Source organism: Octodon degus, unplaced genomic scaffold (assembly GCF_000260255.1).
Source record: "Octodon degus isolate 3935 unplaced genomic scaffold, OctDeg1.0 scaffold00138, whole genome shotgun sequence".
Classification (NCBI taxonomy): Eukaryota; Metazoa; Chordata; class Mammalia; order Rodentia; family Octodontidae; genus Octodon; species Octodon degus.
The window spans coordinates 4,294,890-4,311,835 of record NW_004524714.1 but is presented as its reverse complement, the minus strand read 5'-3'; the positions used below and the strand labels follow the sequence as shown (position 1 = coordinate 4,311,835).

Sequence of the window (16,946 nt, the reverse complement as noted above, 5' to 3'; positions counted from 1 at the left end):
GCCTCAGCCTTCGCCGCCTCCGCCGCTGCCGCCGCCGCCGCCGCCTGCTCCCGCCCGCGCGCGGCGGGATGGACGATCAATCCAGGATGCTGCAGACTCTGGCCGGGGTGAACCTGGCCGGCCACTCGGTGCAGGGGGGCATGGCCCTACCGCCTCCCCCGCACGGCCACGAAGGGGCGGACGGCGACGGCAGGAAGCAGGACATTGGCGACATCCTCCACCAGATCATGACCATCACCGACCAGAGCTTGGACGAGGCGCAAGCAAAGTTGGTGTCGTCTCATTAAGCATCTTTTGTGTGTGCGCGGGAGCCGGGCCCGCTGCCGAGTCGTGGTCCGGGTGGCGCCCGGGGCAGGGGCCTCAGCTCGGGTGGGAACTTTCTCTGGCGCCAGCCGCCGACCGGGCCTGGGGACCCTTGTGACGCCCCGGGACAGGGGCCGCACTCCGCAAAGTTGCTCCCGGGCCAGACGGACTCGGCGGCGCGCAGGCTCGCGGTTCCGCGTCTCCGGTGTCCCCGCGTCCGCCCCCTCCCGCGGATTTAAACCTCCCGCCGGACCTCCGCGCGCAGTGCCGCCCCGCCAGGCCTGGTCCAGCGGCAGGGACGCGCAACTTTCCGTGGGCCGCGATCGCTGCGTCCGCTCCCCTGTCCGCGGGATGACCCCATCGCGTGTGCGGCCGGCGGCCGTATTCCGGCCGGGCGCCGGGCTAGGGGCGGTTCCGGACGGGTCCGGCGCGGGCAGCCAAGTTTTCGGGGAGGGAGGCCGGCTGACAAACTTTGCCGAGCTGTCACCCGAAGGTCGGCCGCCGCAGGCCAGCCGCCCGCAGTTGCTTCCCCGCCGAGGGGGCGCGGTAGCACCGCCGCTCCGGTCCGCACCCCGAGATAGCCGCCGCGGTGCCCTGGAGCGAAGTCCCCGCGTGGGTTCGCGCCTGCGGTTGCTGAGGTTGCTGCCTGCGGGGCATATGGGTCGCGCCGAGTCCTGGCTGGCCCTTTTGCCACCCGAGCTTACCAGCTGTTTAGAACTAGTCAACTTGAGTTTTGTTGACTTCCTGTGGTTCACAAGAGCTTTCCAAAATAGGGGACCGGTATTAAATCTTGGGTTTAACTTAAAGGAAGGCGCCATATTATTCCATAGGTGATGCTAATACCTTTGTGTTTTGCTGTTTTTTTTTTTTTTTTTTTTTTTTTTTTATAGGAAACATGCCCTGAACTGTCACAGAATGAAACCCGCGCTCTTCAGCGTCCTGTGTGAAATAAAAGAGAAAACAGGTAAGATGCTGCGCCCCGCAGTGGGCCTGTAGACCCCAGAGGTGGGCTTGGAGCTACTCCTACACTCTCCAGTTGAGAGCTGCTGCTTTTGGGCACCGCCATCTTTGCTCATTCTCTCCTTCCCACCTCCTGATCTTGAGAAAAAAAACCTGTAATAAATCTGAAGTCGATTTCTCTATTCTGCTCCTTGTGCAAAATGAAGTGTAGGTGTGGAGCAGGCCTGGTCGCCGCCCTTAGTAAAGGCCATCCCTGGCTGCAGGGATGGAGGGGGGCTCCGGAGCACCAGAAGCTCTATCCTGTCTCCTTTTGCCTTGTTTGTGTTAGTTTTTAAAAGGGGCAGTGGAGATTGGATGCCTGCGACAAGTCCTGAGTCCCCGGGAGAAGCATCGCCTAAACTTTGTTTTACTGAGCCTTAAGCTTCTTCTCTGCTGATGGACGAATAAGTGCAATTGAGCAGACTTTAGCAGCATGTTTGAATGAGTGTTGTAAGTGGAAAGACTACTTTTGGTCATACAGTAAGGGTAGTGGTGCGTTTAGACATATATAATATATTACATCTGTTAATAACTTACATTAAATTTTATATCCTGAAGTCATTACACTTGTAATTGTGTTTAGTTTATCAAGTAGAAAAAGGTCCACAAATACAGGTTAAACAGTTTTGAAGTTCAGGGCAGTAGATGTGTGGCAAGAGAATGCAGGTTCATACATATTAGGCAAATTTGTGACAGTTCATTTCAGTTGAACTTTTTTGTCTGGCTTTTTGAATTGAAGATATTTTAGTCTTGAGGTGATGGTAAGGCTCAAGTGTGAATAGAAATTTCATTTAAATGTTTTAATTTGTATTTGGCAGGATCTTCCCTGTATGTGAAATAAGGTACATTAACAAAGGTTTACTTTTTTTTTTTGTTGTGTCTTGTATTGGGTATGTGGTATTTTAAAGTTGCAGTTTTTTAAAGTTCAAGCAAAGAAGAAAAAGTTAAATTCCAAGATACAGTAGTATCCAGCTGATTTTATTTAATGTGATTGTGTTTAACTGTACAAATATGGTTAGGTTAACAGCCAAATTGCTGTCCTTTTAAGCAGTTTTTTTTTTTTTTACTCTAATTCTAGTTCTTTCCTAAAAGTAATCTAGATTATTGGATTATTGCTGTTAAGTATATATGCTAAACCATAATTTATAGCAAATAAAAAGCTTAAAAAGTACTTTTTCTGTTTTCATTCACGTAGTGTGGATGATGTCTTAATGTTAAGTGATTCTTTTAAAGTTGTATTTTGCATTTGGAAAACTACAGTCATTGAAAATTAGTAATAACATTCTTTATTAATTTTTAGCTTACTTTATAGTGTGTGACTTAAAATGGTAAATTTTATCTGACTATAAAATAAGATATCTAGCATAACATCTTGAAGATTCTTAGTTGAGAAGCCCAAAAGTGGGTAACTCATTTAATTTTGTTGCTTAATGTCCAAGGATTTTCTTGCTTGGGGCTCTCTTCAGTTTTTGCTGACAGTTAAGCACTGGGGTATTGACTATATTGTGAATATTAAGATTGATTCAACTTTATACAGCACTGTATTATTAGGGAGAGAGGTACCTTTCCCTTCTGTCTCCCCTCATGATTTCATTTTTTTTTTCCTTTATTAAAGTTTTGGCCTAGTGAGCTTGGGAACCAAACTGACATTTCATGTAGCAGTAGGCAGAATTCAATTAATAAATGAAGGTCCTCTAGTAATTTATTTGCATAGGATTTACACCATTCTGAAAGGAAAATATAGTAAACCATATGTCAAAGGTGAGTTACAAAAGAAACAGCATCTAGGTTACTAGTAGAGAAGAGCTGTGCGGTAGAGCTGTTGCTATTTAAGAAGTAAGAGGTAGCTGACAAAAGGAATTTTTCTGTTTTGAAAATTATTTCTAGGGCTTTCAGTGATAACTTGTAAATTAGATTTTCTTTTTGTGCTTTGGCCAGCGGATCCAAGTTTATGTGTAATGTTATCTGTTTTGTAAAAAGCCAACAGCCGACAAAGAGTAAAGCATGCAGTCTGGGCAGAAGCATCTCCCTGCCCGGCTCTCTAAGCTCAAGAGGGACGGGGATTTAAGTACTGAGTGATTGATGGGGTTGAAGCTCTTTCTCTTCTCTCCTTTTTCTAGTGACTATCTTATCCATAGCTCTACCTAACCCTCCAAAAGTAGTCTTAGAAAGAAACAGGCTGGCCAGACTCAGAGCCCTCAGTTTGAAATAAAACAGCTGGGTAGATGTTAGTGCCATCAAAGCAGAGTAATCCGGCAGCAAATTCCAGAGCCCACCCCTCATCTACTTCCTTAGTCACGCTTGAGAAACACCACAAACTTAAAGAAAATAAGCTTTGCCGCATGTATGTATTTTTTGTAATACTTTTTATTTAAATAATTTTATGTAATCTTATCAATATAATAGCCAAAGAATAATTCTTTATAATTTAGAGAAAGTTGAGTCATTTGTGAATGGAAACCAGGAACATTATGTGATGACTCTATTCTGCATAATGGAGAGGCCGGGAGTTGATGAGTCTAGGGGTGAGGGGAAGACTGTCACTTTAGTGGATGTCATTTCATTTGTGCTTTTCTTCCAAAATAAAACAAAATAACTTAAAAAATTCCATGTATTTATAGATCTGCAAGTACATTTTGAGGTTTCTGATAAAGCAACGAGTACTGCCAGTTCTGATGCATGTGAAGGATTTAGTTTGGAAAACATATATTTTCTCTTCCTACCAAATAAGAAAATACATTTTTCCCTTTTGACGAATACATGGGTAATCTGCCATAATTATATTATTTTCTTGTTCAGAGGTAAGGAAAGTATACTTACACTGTATAAGACAAGCTTGCTTGTTTTTGAAAATGTATTCTTTTGTAAAATTTAGCATATAGCTGTTTTTGGACAGAAATGTCTTATTGTGGAATTGTGACATGTATGCTTTTTTGAAAGCATTTGAGAAGTTGTAGGCTTTAAAATTAAGGTATGTGTCCATTTTAGACTAAGTAAAACACCAGTGATGCTATGTTAAGGCTTTTCCTTTCTTTTAAAGCCATATTTTATCCTTTGTTATTAAATGTCCTCAATGCCATGAAATCAGGTATCTTGATTGCCAAATTGTGAAATATTCCATCCTTACAAATCTTTTTTACAAGAGTTTGAATGAAAATTTTTTTAAAAGAATAAATAATTTATTTTAAAAATGAAAAATAGTATTTTAATGTATAATCTGAATTATAGTATCATTGAAAAAAGATATATTTAAAAAATATCAACCCAACCTTTTCATTTTTAAATGATAGGTTAAAATACTCCATGTTGATAGCTGCCAACCAAACTCTGATTTATTGGTACCACAAACCCTAAATAGTGTTCATTTACTAGTAATGTCTAATGGCAGACGTGATGGTTTGCCAGATTTGTAGCCTTTGTGAGGCTTATAAGCAGGACCGACTTGGGAAGATCATAAAACTTAATGAACTTCTCTACTGCAGGAGGTGTCCGCAGGGGAAGAGAAGGCCTGACTGCTTGGCTGGTTGGGCTGGTTGAAGTATTTTTTATGTTTAAGGAGAAGAAAATTACTATTAAAAAGGATTAGCTTGTAGAGGACTCCTCCCTAAAAAAAGTCATAAGAATTTTAGATAATAAAGCTAAGTCGTGAATGTAGCTTACAGGTGAGTTTTTATATGTACTTGGTATATGATGTGAGATTAGACCTTTATTGCTATGTGACTAGCTTTCAGAGGGACAGGCCAATTTCAGTCAACACCTCTGTGTACCTAATTCTGACCGTACAGGTTTAAAGAGAATCACTGTTCTTTATTTGGTTTTTTATTTAAACCTTCCATGTAAAAATTGGTTACATTTTTCTTTGTATAGTGCTGTGTGATTATTTTAATTCTCAATGTATAAAAACCAAATCTGTCAAGTGAAAAGTTATCAAGGAAAATGAGTTATTATACAGGAGTCTAGATATTACTGTATTTATTATTGCATTTTCTAGGTTGAGCTTATACCATGTCTAGTATAATTATTTGTTCCAAAGTTTTGAAAATGCCACATGCCATACTTAATCCATATTTCTGTTTTAAGAGCCTACTTTCTATAGTTTAGAAAAACTTTATTATGGACAACTTCTAAAATAAATGCAGGTAGAAAAAAAGAAAGAATTTTTGAACCCTTCCACGTGAACTTACTGCTCACCTTCAACAATAGCAACAATTGGTTGATCTTCTTTTCCTCTGTTCTTACGTTCAGTTACTGGGCAGCAAAATTTGAGGATTTTTAATGTTTCAAAATTTATCTCAATTTTAGACTGACATTATGATCTATTTACTTGGGGAATACTTAAAAATATAGTCAGTGTATCTTGAAAGTGTCATAAATTATATTGTTTTATCAATGTGTTTTCCTTAAAGCAATTTAAGAATGTTGTCTTTTTAAAATTTTTATGGATTTATATAGCTACTGGAGCTTTTGTACATTTTGAGGCAGGATATGTTTTTTTTCTTTTCTCCTCGTCTTTGAAAAATCATACACACATTCTGTTCATAGAAACCATAGGAAAAATTTCTTTGCCAAACTGGTTTTATACTTTTATACTTCATGATAAAAGTATCACAGAGATGTCATCTTTAAAACGTAGGACTGTTTTTCCAACACTGTTCCTTTTTCTTCTTCCCCACAAAAAGATAACTGTCAATACTAACTTGATCTTTTATGCCTCAGTTTTTTTAGTGAGCCTCATTTAATTACAGAATTGTAGAGTTTTGGTACTTTATGTTGGATTTTACTATGATATTTTAGCATATTGCTGCTGAAGCAAGTGCATACAACAATGGTTTATTTATATAACTTTATTCTGAATGGGAGGTATATTAGTGCACTGGCAAAGCAGGGCCCATGTTGCCCCTAATAACACAGGTTGAGAGCTTTTATAAAATACACCTGTGCACATTTTTCATCCTATGATACTTTGCTTTTTATTTAATTTCACTTGTATATCAATTTATACACTGCGAGTTTACTTAAGATATAAACGAACACCTTACTTGATTTATTTGTATTTTATTTAGTAGTATATGGTGGCATTGCATAGGATGAAATGACATATGAAATGAGGCTATAAAACTCAAAACTTTTCACAGACCACACCCCACATGTCACTTTATTTTATACTCACACAAGAGGTATCTACTTATACTATGCTGCATCAGTACTAATACAAGTTAAATAGGAATTTAGACCATTTTTCTCCATTCCTATATATGTAAAATTCTTTATACATTTATTATTTCAACATTGACACTATGAGAATAATGTTTTATTTGTTTTCTCAGCAGGGTTGTGTTTTGGTCATTTATCAGTGTATCAGCATGATTTAGGTAACACCTGACTGAGATCTTATACATTCCCCCTCCCATGTTGACCTTTTGAAGCATTTGTTCTACTTTAGTAGGTCATTTGAGTCTGTAAGTATGAAGAGTAAACAATTTGCATCATGGCGTAGTATAAATTGGCCAATGTTTTTCAGGCCTGGCTATCAGATTTTTAAAAAAGTTATCAAAGTTAATCACACAAACAGATTACTATCACAGGTAGGTGACAGTTTTATATTTAGCAAGTAAATTAAAAAATATTGCTTGAATGAGCCACTGAAAAAATTACCATTTTTTTGCCTTTATACACAGACCATATTAGAAAATAAATTTCATTAATATTCAAAACTTGATTTTAACAACCTTCTTTGTGGGTAGAATTCTAACCCAGATCCCTTAATTATTTTTTCAGAGAGAGTCCATAAATATGGTATGTTGTAGTTTTTAGTGGTAAGTGTAGTTTGCTTTGGTACTAACTTGGTATGTCTAGCCAAAGAAATTAGATAGAGTGTGTTGAATTGGCCAAGCACCTTTTTTGGACTGACTTTATATCTGCTTGTTAAAACCTATTAGCATTGAAAACCACTGAACTAATTATGGAAAAAAAATTGTTTAAAGTTTTGTACTTGTTTTCTTTTTTAATACTTGTTTTCTTTCACTTTAAGTTCCCTCAAAGTGTTAAGCTGTTTTGAACAATGACCCTTTTTGTGTGATCATATTGAGGACTTGCTATACAGTGTAATCCTTTTAATGCTGATGATTTTTCACAATGTTGAAACCATTATTTGGGAGACTACAACATATGTTAGGGGCAAAATGGTTTTTTGTTTTTTTTTGGTTTTGTTTTATGTGATACATCAGCTTTCATAGCTTATTTCTTAGGCATCAGTGTCCAGCAGGTGGCTTAAAATTAAAAAATTCATAAATTTTAAAAATCTCATAAAATTTTACTTCAAATTCAAATTAACTAATAGAGAATGTCAACATTTCCACTGTTTCTATGTTAACATTTATATTAAAACAAATGGCTGCATATAGAAATTATCTGCTACATAATCTAAATTAAGATTCTAAACAGGCATTACAGATGCTGGTAACTTTGGCAATTATCATTTTGTTTGGTGAACAGTAGTAAAACAGTGTGCGGTAAAAGTGTTTAGAGAGAGAGGATAAATAAATTGAACAGTTTTGCAATGCAAAGTGGTTTGTGGTGTTTTTGAGGATTTCTTGGCTCTCTCTTAACTGCTATTGTGAGCCTGGAGCAGATTTCCCCATTGCTAATGCCCTAGAAGTATTAATTCACTTTGATATGCTAATTAGAGGGCATTATGCAAGAAATGAGATTAAGTGGCAGCATGAAGCCATTTGCCTGTCAGTAAATTGAGAGCTTTAGCATCAGGAGGAGCTTTGTTTTTTTCTTTCTTTTTTTTTTTTTTTTTTAAAGTTTCTCTTGGTTTTGCATATAAATAAAATTGAAAGATCTAGGGAAGCTTCTAGAACATTGGTGAAATATTTCCTCCTCTTGTTACTTAAAGGTAGTATTATAGAATATGAAGTTTTCATGTATTCTGGTTATATGAAAATGTTTGAGTTTGTACCACCTGATGTCTTTTTCATAAAAGATAATTTTAGCAACATGGCTATGGCTAGTGAACCATTATCACTTAACTTTTTAGCACTGTAAACTTACTGTGTATTTGTGTGTCAGTCAGTGTTATTAGCCTGAACTTCACAGAATTTTCTTTTCATTAGGAACAGAAAAAATTGTTGCCTTGGGTTTAAGAAACTATATTAAATGAATAATAAGATTCTTGCTTAAATCCATAAATGTTGGGTTGCTAGGATCAGTGCTTAAACTCTGCCCTTTATATAATCTGTGGAATTTATGTTTTTGCATGTATTTGATTTGAAGATAATTAGTTTATGTTAAAAATGGAATTTCATATTTGATTCTGGTTTTATTACTGTGGTTTGTCAGGTCTTTGGTTTTGTCTTTATAAAGCACTATTGTGATTTTTAATTTTTAAATTTTTTTTTTTCGGAACCAGGGATTGATCTCAGGCCCTTGTGCTTGCCAGGCAAGTGCTTATTCTACTGAGCCATCTCCCTGGCCCCAATTGTGATTTTTAAAATATTTTGTGAGGAAATTGATGAATGAATACTGGGATGGATGTGTCAAGGTAGACGAATACCAAATTTCTTTGGACCTTCGAACAGATTGTTTTTCTTTTTCTTTTTTCTTTTTTGCACTGGGAATTGAACTCAGGACCTTGCATTCACCAGGCAGGTGCTTATGCCACTGCGCTATCTCCCCTGCCCTTACATTTTTCTTAAACACAGGAGTTTACCAGCATACACCATTGATAGAATTGTGAAACGTCTAACTGGATATCTCAGGGTATGGTTAGATGGAAGGTTTGGACAAGGCATTCATATTAGGGCTTAGCCTTAGTTGTAGTGTCTGAATTCCACCACTGTGGCTGTGACTTCAAACCTAATAAACCATAACTTCTCCTCAGAGCCATATGGATTATTTAGTCACCACAGCTGCCACGTGTGTCGCCTACGGAGGCTGGCATCTCCTCCATGTGCATGGGTGTGCATGTGTGATACCCGTTATTGTTAATGGCAGTTAGGAATGTGCACCCAGAGAGAGGGATGAGAGTCTCTCCTGAGACAAAAGTCCTGATTATATTTCCCTAGAAAGAGGACTTATTGTAGCTACACATTAGCTGCTTTTCTAAATGAAATACTTGGTTACTTTAAATTTTGATTCTCTTTTTAGATTTCCTGAACTGGTTAAATCAGTGAATCCTCGTTAGCTTCTTTCAGATTACTTGCAAAATTTCATTTAAAAGATGAAATTATTTTTTATTGAAATGGGAATACAAAGCTTTGGAAATCACCTATTATTTAGACAAAAGGTTTCTACAGGCTTTCAGATGAAATAAGAGTTTCAAATAAAATTTATAGAGGAATTATTTAGGACTTATGAAATATAAGATCATTAAATATTTGATTGAGGAGAAATCAGTACATTAAGAAACATATGCTATATATGTAGATATTATACCTATGTGAAATGACAAGGTTATATATGCATCTTTACTTTCCAACTGTCTATAATTGACTTAGGTGGGTGGTATCATAAGTTTTGTTTTTCTTTCCTTCCTATCTTAAAAAAATAAAACTATGGATGGAGGTAGTTGGAATTCATGGTCAGATATATCATTTTCAACTTGGAATAGGAACTAGAGCAGGAAATTGATTTTATATTTATTATGAAAGCAAGAACTCTGCCACCAACTGACAGCCATCCATGTTTTAGTTTTGTGATAATTGTTCACAGACATTACTCTGCAGTTGGTCCAGGTTATTTATAATGTAGATTGGGACTGTTGGTCCATTAAAAGGTATGTGTATAATGAATATCTTTAATTAAACCAAATAATATTGAAATATTTTATTTTTCTCTTACATTGGATTGTGGGTGTAGGATTAACTGTCAGCACCGTTAAGAACAAGTTACAATAGATTGTGCAAAGATTTATCTGGCATCATGGATGTATTTATTACCATTTTTGAACAAATTATATTAACACGAAAAGTTGTGTTTGAAATGATTGTGTGCTAGATACGGCGATACATTACAGGAATGGTTGGGTTTATGGAGCTTTATGTAGAGGTTTTCTCAGAAATTATAGCACAGGGCTGTCACTATAAAACCCAGTGATACAGTTGGTAATAACATACAGTGAAGGTATTTTTAGGTTTTCACTTGTTATTCAAATAAGTGAGAACCTTCCAGTTTTCTCCCTCATATTTCTTTGTTGAAATCAATAAAGGAAAAAAAAGCAAAGGAAGTTCTTTTAGCTGGGTTGGGTGTGGGTGTTTGGCTTAATTTCCACTCACCACTTGTTAGAGCAGTGCAGTGGTAGAAAGGGCACCCTTAGCAGCCTGCTCATGTCTTGCTTCTTGGCCTTTTGACTGTGAGCAGATACGGAAACTGCCTGAAAAGGAAATGATGGACTCTATAAATATGAATTCTATTTTGTCAATATACTACAGGGACTACTAATTTTGATTTACCTAAATTTGTGGATTTTTTAAAAAAATGTTATTTTTTTCCCCAGTGCTGAGAGTAGAACACAAAGCTTCTAGTACGGCAGGCAACTGTAGTAACACTGGGCTATGTTCTGGCCCAGCATTTTGTCTTAAAAAAAGAAATGTTTCTTGCTTTTATTGTAAGTTGTCTAATAATGTTGTGGTTTCCTACGTGAAACCACTTGGTTTTTGATTGATTTTCATTATGACTGCTTTTTAATTACTGTGATTATGTCACTTAAATTTCTAATACTTTACAAAATATTGGCTTAACATACAGCGTTTTCTAAAACTAAGCCAAATATGAGTGTTTTGTTTTAATTTGGAAGTTAGGAGTTTAAAATTGATATTTATCTGTTACTTGATTTAATTTTAAAAATTAAACATTTTTTCAATATAAAAAAATAGCTGTCAACTATTATAATATGAAAAAAAGATGCATTGTTGCTGTAAAGTTTTCTCTTTCAGTTTTAGATGTTAGTGTTGATAGTGACGCCATGGAATTTCTAAATCTCTTCATCCTTATAATTTTCTGAGTTTTATTTGATACAGGTAACAATAAAAATCATTACCATGTACTGAGCAACATCTGTTTGTCAGTCATTATGCTTCATTGTTTACATGTTGCTTTTACTAAAACAATTCATGTTTTGAAATTTTAAAATAGTATACTTTTTGGAAGAAAGATTCCTGTAATGCTTATGATGTATTACATCTTAAATTAGTAGCAACCCACCAAGGTAGGTATTTTAATTCTTAATTTGCAGATGGGGAACCTAACTCTTTAAGAGGTTAAGTAGTTTTTGCCTTGGGTCCCACAGTGTGTGGCAGCCCAGGCTGTCCTTGCTCCAGAGGTGGCAGCAGAGCCTCTCAGCTTAGGCAGATAGTACTAGAAATTGTTGATTCAAGGAAGATGGAAAAACCTTAGCTTAAAAAAATGTGGTCAGCTCTAAAGTGACACTGAGTGGCAGCAGAGCTGTGGTCAGCACTAGTGTAAATATTTGTAGACAACCATGTTTTACAGACTTCAGTTTAATGGCAAAAATCTGCCCTAAATGCCTCAGTAAATATATGCTGGAGAACAGAAGCCTATTCACTGAAGAAACAATTGACTTTAGCTTCTCTGTTGTTAAAGTGGCCCCTGGTGATAGTGCTGCAGTGACTAGATAGAGCAGAGGAGAATGGCTTCCTCCTGGCTGGTGGGCTGGCAGTTTCACTGGCACTGCCAAATGTACTTCCTATTTGTTGTGCAAGGGAATTGGAACAGTGAGGCATTTATCATATCATCCCCTACTCCTCATGCAAGCAAAAAAGGAGAAGTTGTCAATGAAAGAAAAAGAACTGTAATCGCACATTTACATATGCTTCTAATTGTTGATTTGGGGATTTTCTATGAATATAGCTTCACAAAACAGATGCTGTTTAAGAAAAGGGGGAACATAATTTTGTGGGCAATGAATTAAGTGTTTTTTGTGGCCCTCTCATCCGTAGCTAGGAGCAGTTTGTGGACCGCGTCTGTGAACGCGGCTCATAATTGTTTTTCACACATAAGTTATGCAAATGAGCTTTTATGGCAACTGGCATAACAATTAGCATCCTCCAGCAATATTTTAGCAGGTTAATTGCAAAATTTCTAAATTGTACATCTGACTTGTTAATTAGGCATGACAGAGGTGGTAAAATAGTTATCTTCAGGCAGTGGCAGCCAGGAGCTGCTTGAAATGCAAAGAGCAACGATTGATTGGATTTGAGGGTTACAATTGTGGGAGCACTGCTGTTGTCAAGTGCCGCTGAGCAGCTCTGTTCCGTTAGTTGCCTCAGAGCAAGAACCACGTAGTTGCTGCGGGGATCCTGCCATTTACAAATCTACTTTATTTAACTCTACAACTTTCTTATTCTGACCTATCCAAATTGCTTACTACACACAGTTCGTTGTGCATTGGGATCATTGAAAGAAGACTGTCATAAGAAATTATTTTTGGGCTTGAATTTCAGGGCTGTGGAAGTTTAAGTCCATCTTTACACTTGTCACTTTAAAAAAAAGTAGAAGTAGACAAATTATTCATTTTCATTAAATTGTAAATTTCAGTTCTTGAGGCTTCAGATGGGATTATTGCTTTTTAATGATTTAACTCTTTCGAATATTGTTTCTTCCCATGGTTCATATATTTGTTTCAGGAAAATACTGTTTCCGTATGTTTGCTGTGGATTTTTTCCCTTTAGTGTAGCAGAAGAAAAGAATTCAATTTTAAGGGCTGCAAATTCACTTTGAGAAACTTATGAAGTTATAAAATTCAGATAACATCACTATTATATTTTACACTATTGCTAGAATTCTATCTGCATTTTATTTTATTTAATTTTTGGCGGAACTGGGGATTGAACTCAGATCCTTGTGTTTGCCAGTCAAGTGCTTATCCTACTGAGCCATCTCCCCAGCACCCCTGCATTTTATTTTAAAATTCATTTTTTTCAAAATTGTATTGAATTTCTGTGGTCTGTTGTGTTTTAATTGCATGGTAACCATTTGGTAAATGTAAACACACTAGTGAGCAAAACAGGATGACGCATGTGTATCTGCTTGTGCCAAAATGAGCCATGTCTTTTGTATTTGAATTAAGCTAATTACATTTTGCTGTGCATATAGTACCTATGCAAGTACACTGGAATATGAAGTTAGGCTTATGCGAAATTTGATGTCACCTTTGAATTCACATATATTTTCTTGATTACGCCACACTGTGTTTAATGTTGAGATGTTATATTTTCACTTAAAAAGAAATGTTCTACGTGTGTAGCTATACCAGTATTTTAAATTTTTTTGTGACATGTGTATATGGAGGAAGTCTCACTTATAATATGTTGTCATTAATAATTTTGTCACTGAGAATAAAAGGCTTTAAACTCACCCACCCACTGGAATGTTTTATCATATTTATTTTAAGAGATATGAAATTAGTGAACAATGGAGCTCTTTATATGCAGGAGATGTAAATGTAGCAGAATATTTACCATTAGTAAAATGCAACATAAATAGCTCATTGCCAACAGATTATGTATAGTGATAGTGTATTCTATAGACATCTAATGAATAGTTTTTTCCCCCCTAGATTCTTTAGGAGCATTTCTTATTGTGGTCTAATATACAGCCAATAGTGATATTAAATATTGGTTAACTTTTAAAGTGATCTACTGCATTTCAAAATACTGTATTTTGAATAAGAGTAAAACATTGTTTCAAATCATTACATTACTGGTTAAATACTCGCTGATGTTTATCCATCACTGTATTCAGCAATTCAAGCAAGAGTTTACTACAGTAATGCTTCAGTGGATAATATTTGGAATAGAGTAACCATTTTAATGAGGTTCATCGAGAGAGATTCAGCAGGGAGCGTTTCAGGTGTATTATGGCTTTTGTCTTGTCATGATGCACGGCTCTATAACATTAGAGAAAAAGCTTTAGAGCCCCACTCATCTCGGTTAATAATGGTAATAATAAAAAACCCCCAAACAATAAGTGAAAAGCTCCACTTTTCTAGTAAAGTCTGCAGAAAGATGATAAGTTCAGGCAGATTTCATGTTTTTAGGAACTTGGTAAATACCATTTCTGTAGGTTAAATTTCTATCACATTTTTAACTGTCCCAATATTGATCACCTTATGGAGGAATGAGACTGAAGTCTGGTAGTTATTAGTATAAAGAGGGTCAGCTGCAGAGACTGGTTCTGAGCAGAGGCTCTCATGGTAATGATGCTGCTATTTATAGATCCCCATTTCATTAGTTGCAGAGTTTCAAGGAAGAGATTTTCTCTAGGGGAAATGGATACTTGAAGTTCATTTTCTTCCTCACATTAAGGCAGAAACGTGAACAACCTTCAGTATAGGACATGTGATTATGGTATTTTTTGAGGGGGCAGTTTATTCCCTAAATATATTTGTGACAGTAAATGTTGTAAATTTAAAACATAATGTAGGAATTCAGAAATGCTGCTTGCTATTCTGGCTGAGTACTACTTCATGCACATTGTTTTATTACTCTTCTTGTCATTTTTTTTTTTCCTAGTAAAAATAATTAAATTCTCACAAACTGCAAAGCTGAGTGTAATCGTGACTATATTCCCTTTCTTCAGTGTGCTTTAAGGCCTGCATAGGATTTCAAGAAGTGCAGTTCACACACACAAAAATATAGTTCAGCCACAATATGTATGTGTGTATATTTGTTATATAGGTAATTGTGCTTTCTGTCTTAAATTCTTGACATTTGACTTATTTTTTCTCCTTTAAGAGAATATTTACTTAGTATTCACTTAATTAGAACTGACTGTTTAATGTTTTCTGGGAGGGTATTTATGGTATTTTCTTTGCTATATTTGCATTCCAGAAATTAAGTCCCCCTGCCATTATTCGGCGAGCCTTTCATACATTAGAATGATGAATTGAAAGCAGAAATGGGAAAAAGACTGCAATGCAATGAAAATTTAATCAGCGTCTTCTGCTGCTTTAATAAGGCAAATAATTCTTATTGGCCGCTGTGTTAAGGTTTCTAATATTTAATTCATAACAAACCTTGCATTATTCTGCAGTAGCATCGACAGCTCCACTTTGCTGCCTGCCAACAGGCAACCATAAAAACTTAAAAGCAGATGTAAATGTCTAAAACAAGGAGAATGATTAGATCTAAAGCGGTCAAAAAAAAATCAACAATATTGTGAAAGAATTTGATGGATCTCTACATTTAGTGATGCAAAAATGATATTAATTAAACTCTTGGGCAGATTTTTTTGACTTGGAGGTAACATTTTGCAAAGGATAGCCATTAGTGCCTGACCAAAGACTCGGGAAGAAAGCAAATGTCAGTACAGTATTTGATAATAAGCTTCTTTAAGCTGGACACAAACTGTGCTACTTACTCTGGAAGTCTCTTATATTCCTGTGTATATGAATGAAGTCTCAGCAAATACAGTGCTGAAATTCAGCAAGTAGAGTAAAATATTTTATCTTCACTTAATCCTGTTTGAGAAAAGCAGTAGCTTTTGCAGTCCTATTTTTGCTTGAAATGCTCTAAAAAAATGTTACACGATTAAAGGGAATATATGCTCTTATTTCGTAACCTGAATTTAATGATTCTGTAATAGTAGCATTCATCTTCTTGGATTACCATCTACATTATCAGAGTCTTTTGTGTGAGGTTGTGTTGAGCATTAAGTTTGGACCTGCAGAAATGAACAAAAAGATATTGTTACTGATTACATGTAAACAGTCTGAATCATTCAAAAGGATGTGGAGAAGAGTATTTCTATAGTGTGAAGCCAGAGAAAATGGCAACCTGCCAAAGCTAGGTGCAAGCTCTTGTTACATGGAAGGGTTGGGCCTGTTCTCATTTCTTCTTGAAATGGCTTAATTGGTGTCAGCACCCCAGGGATAAAGGCCTCTAACACTGAAATCCACACGATTCACCCTGTCTCTGCTCAGTGTAGGGAAACTGGTAACAACTGGTGGTGAATGAGGAGTGAACGGTGCTGTAACAATACTCGATGATGTTTGGGATGACAGAAATTAATACGCACTTGCTTGAAGAAAGCAATGATTAATGGCAGTGAGCACGGGAACGCCGTCCCTCCTTTTACTCCACTTTGATGGGGATTGAAAAGCAAAAGGCTGTTTTTATTCTCTGTAGAAAGCAGAGGTCACACAGAGTACATTATAGCAATTTTTCCTCTCTGGTTTTTTTATTTCATAAATATTATGATAAGCATAGATTAGATAGATCTTTTATGAAAGCTTAAAAGGATATTTTATGTCACTTAAACATTGTTGTTTATGCATAAAGAAATCACACATTCTTCACTTGTTAGATCATTTCCCCTCATGTCAGAATAATTAGTGTAATTAGGAATTAAAAAAGCCCACAAACACGCAGTTGTATTAATACTGGTTACCATGTTATAACTGGAATCAAAAGGGGTTAGTTTTCTGAAGACTGCCAGGACAAGGTGGGACAGAAATGTTGTAGGGGCTTTCACCTTTTTTCTGTCCCTCCCCTTGTTTTTTCTCTGTGAATGTTTGACGTAAATATATTTTGCAGGGTACTTGCACTTGTCAGCAGCTTTCTTAGCCATTTGATAAAGATTCTTTATTCTACAAGAAAGCCTGAAATAACAGAACTGTATTT

The 16,946-nt window shown here is 36.5% G+C and overlaps 1 protein-coding gene across 4 annotated transcripts in view; it reads left to right on the top strand.

Annotated features, from left to right (window-relative positions):
- The first annotated feature begins 6 nt into the window (after nucleotides 1-6).
- Pbx3 (PBX homeobox 3) overlaps nucleotides 7-16,946 on the top strand; it is a 238,717-nt gene continuing 221,777 nt past the window's right edge. For 2 of the 4 annotated variants that reach the window (XM_004641564.2, XM_004641563.1), the window contains exons 1-2: nucleotides 7-268; nucleotides 1,194-1,267. In XM_004641564.2, coding sequence (XP_004641621.1) covers nucleotides 69-268; nucleotides 1,194-1,267 — 274 coding nt within the window. In that variant the 5' untranslated portion in view covers nucleotides 7-68. The remainder of the gene's footprint in view (nucleotides 269-1,193; nucleotides 1,268-16,946) is intronic. The other 2 variants (XM_023701664.1, XM_023701665.1) reach the window with 1 other exon arrangement.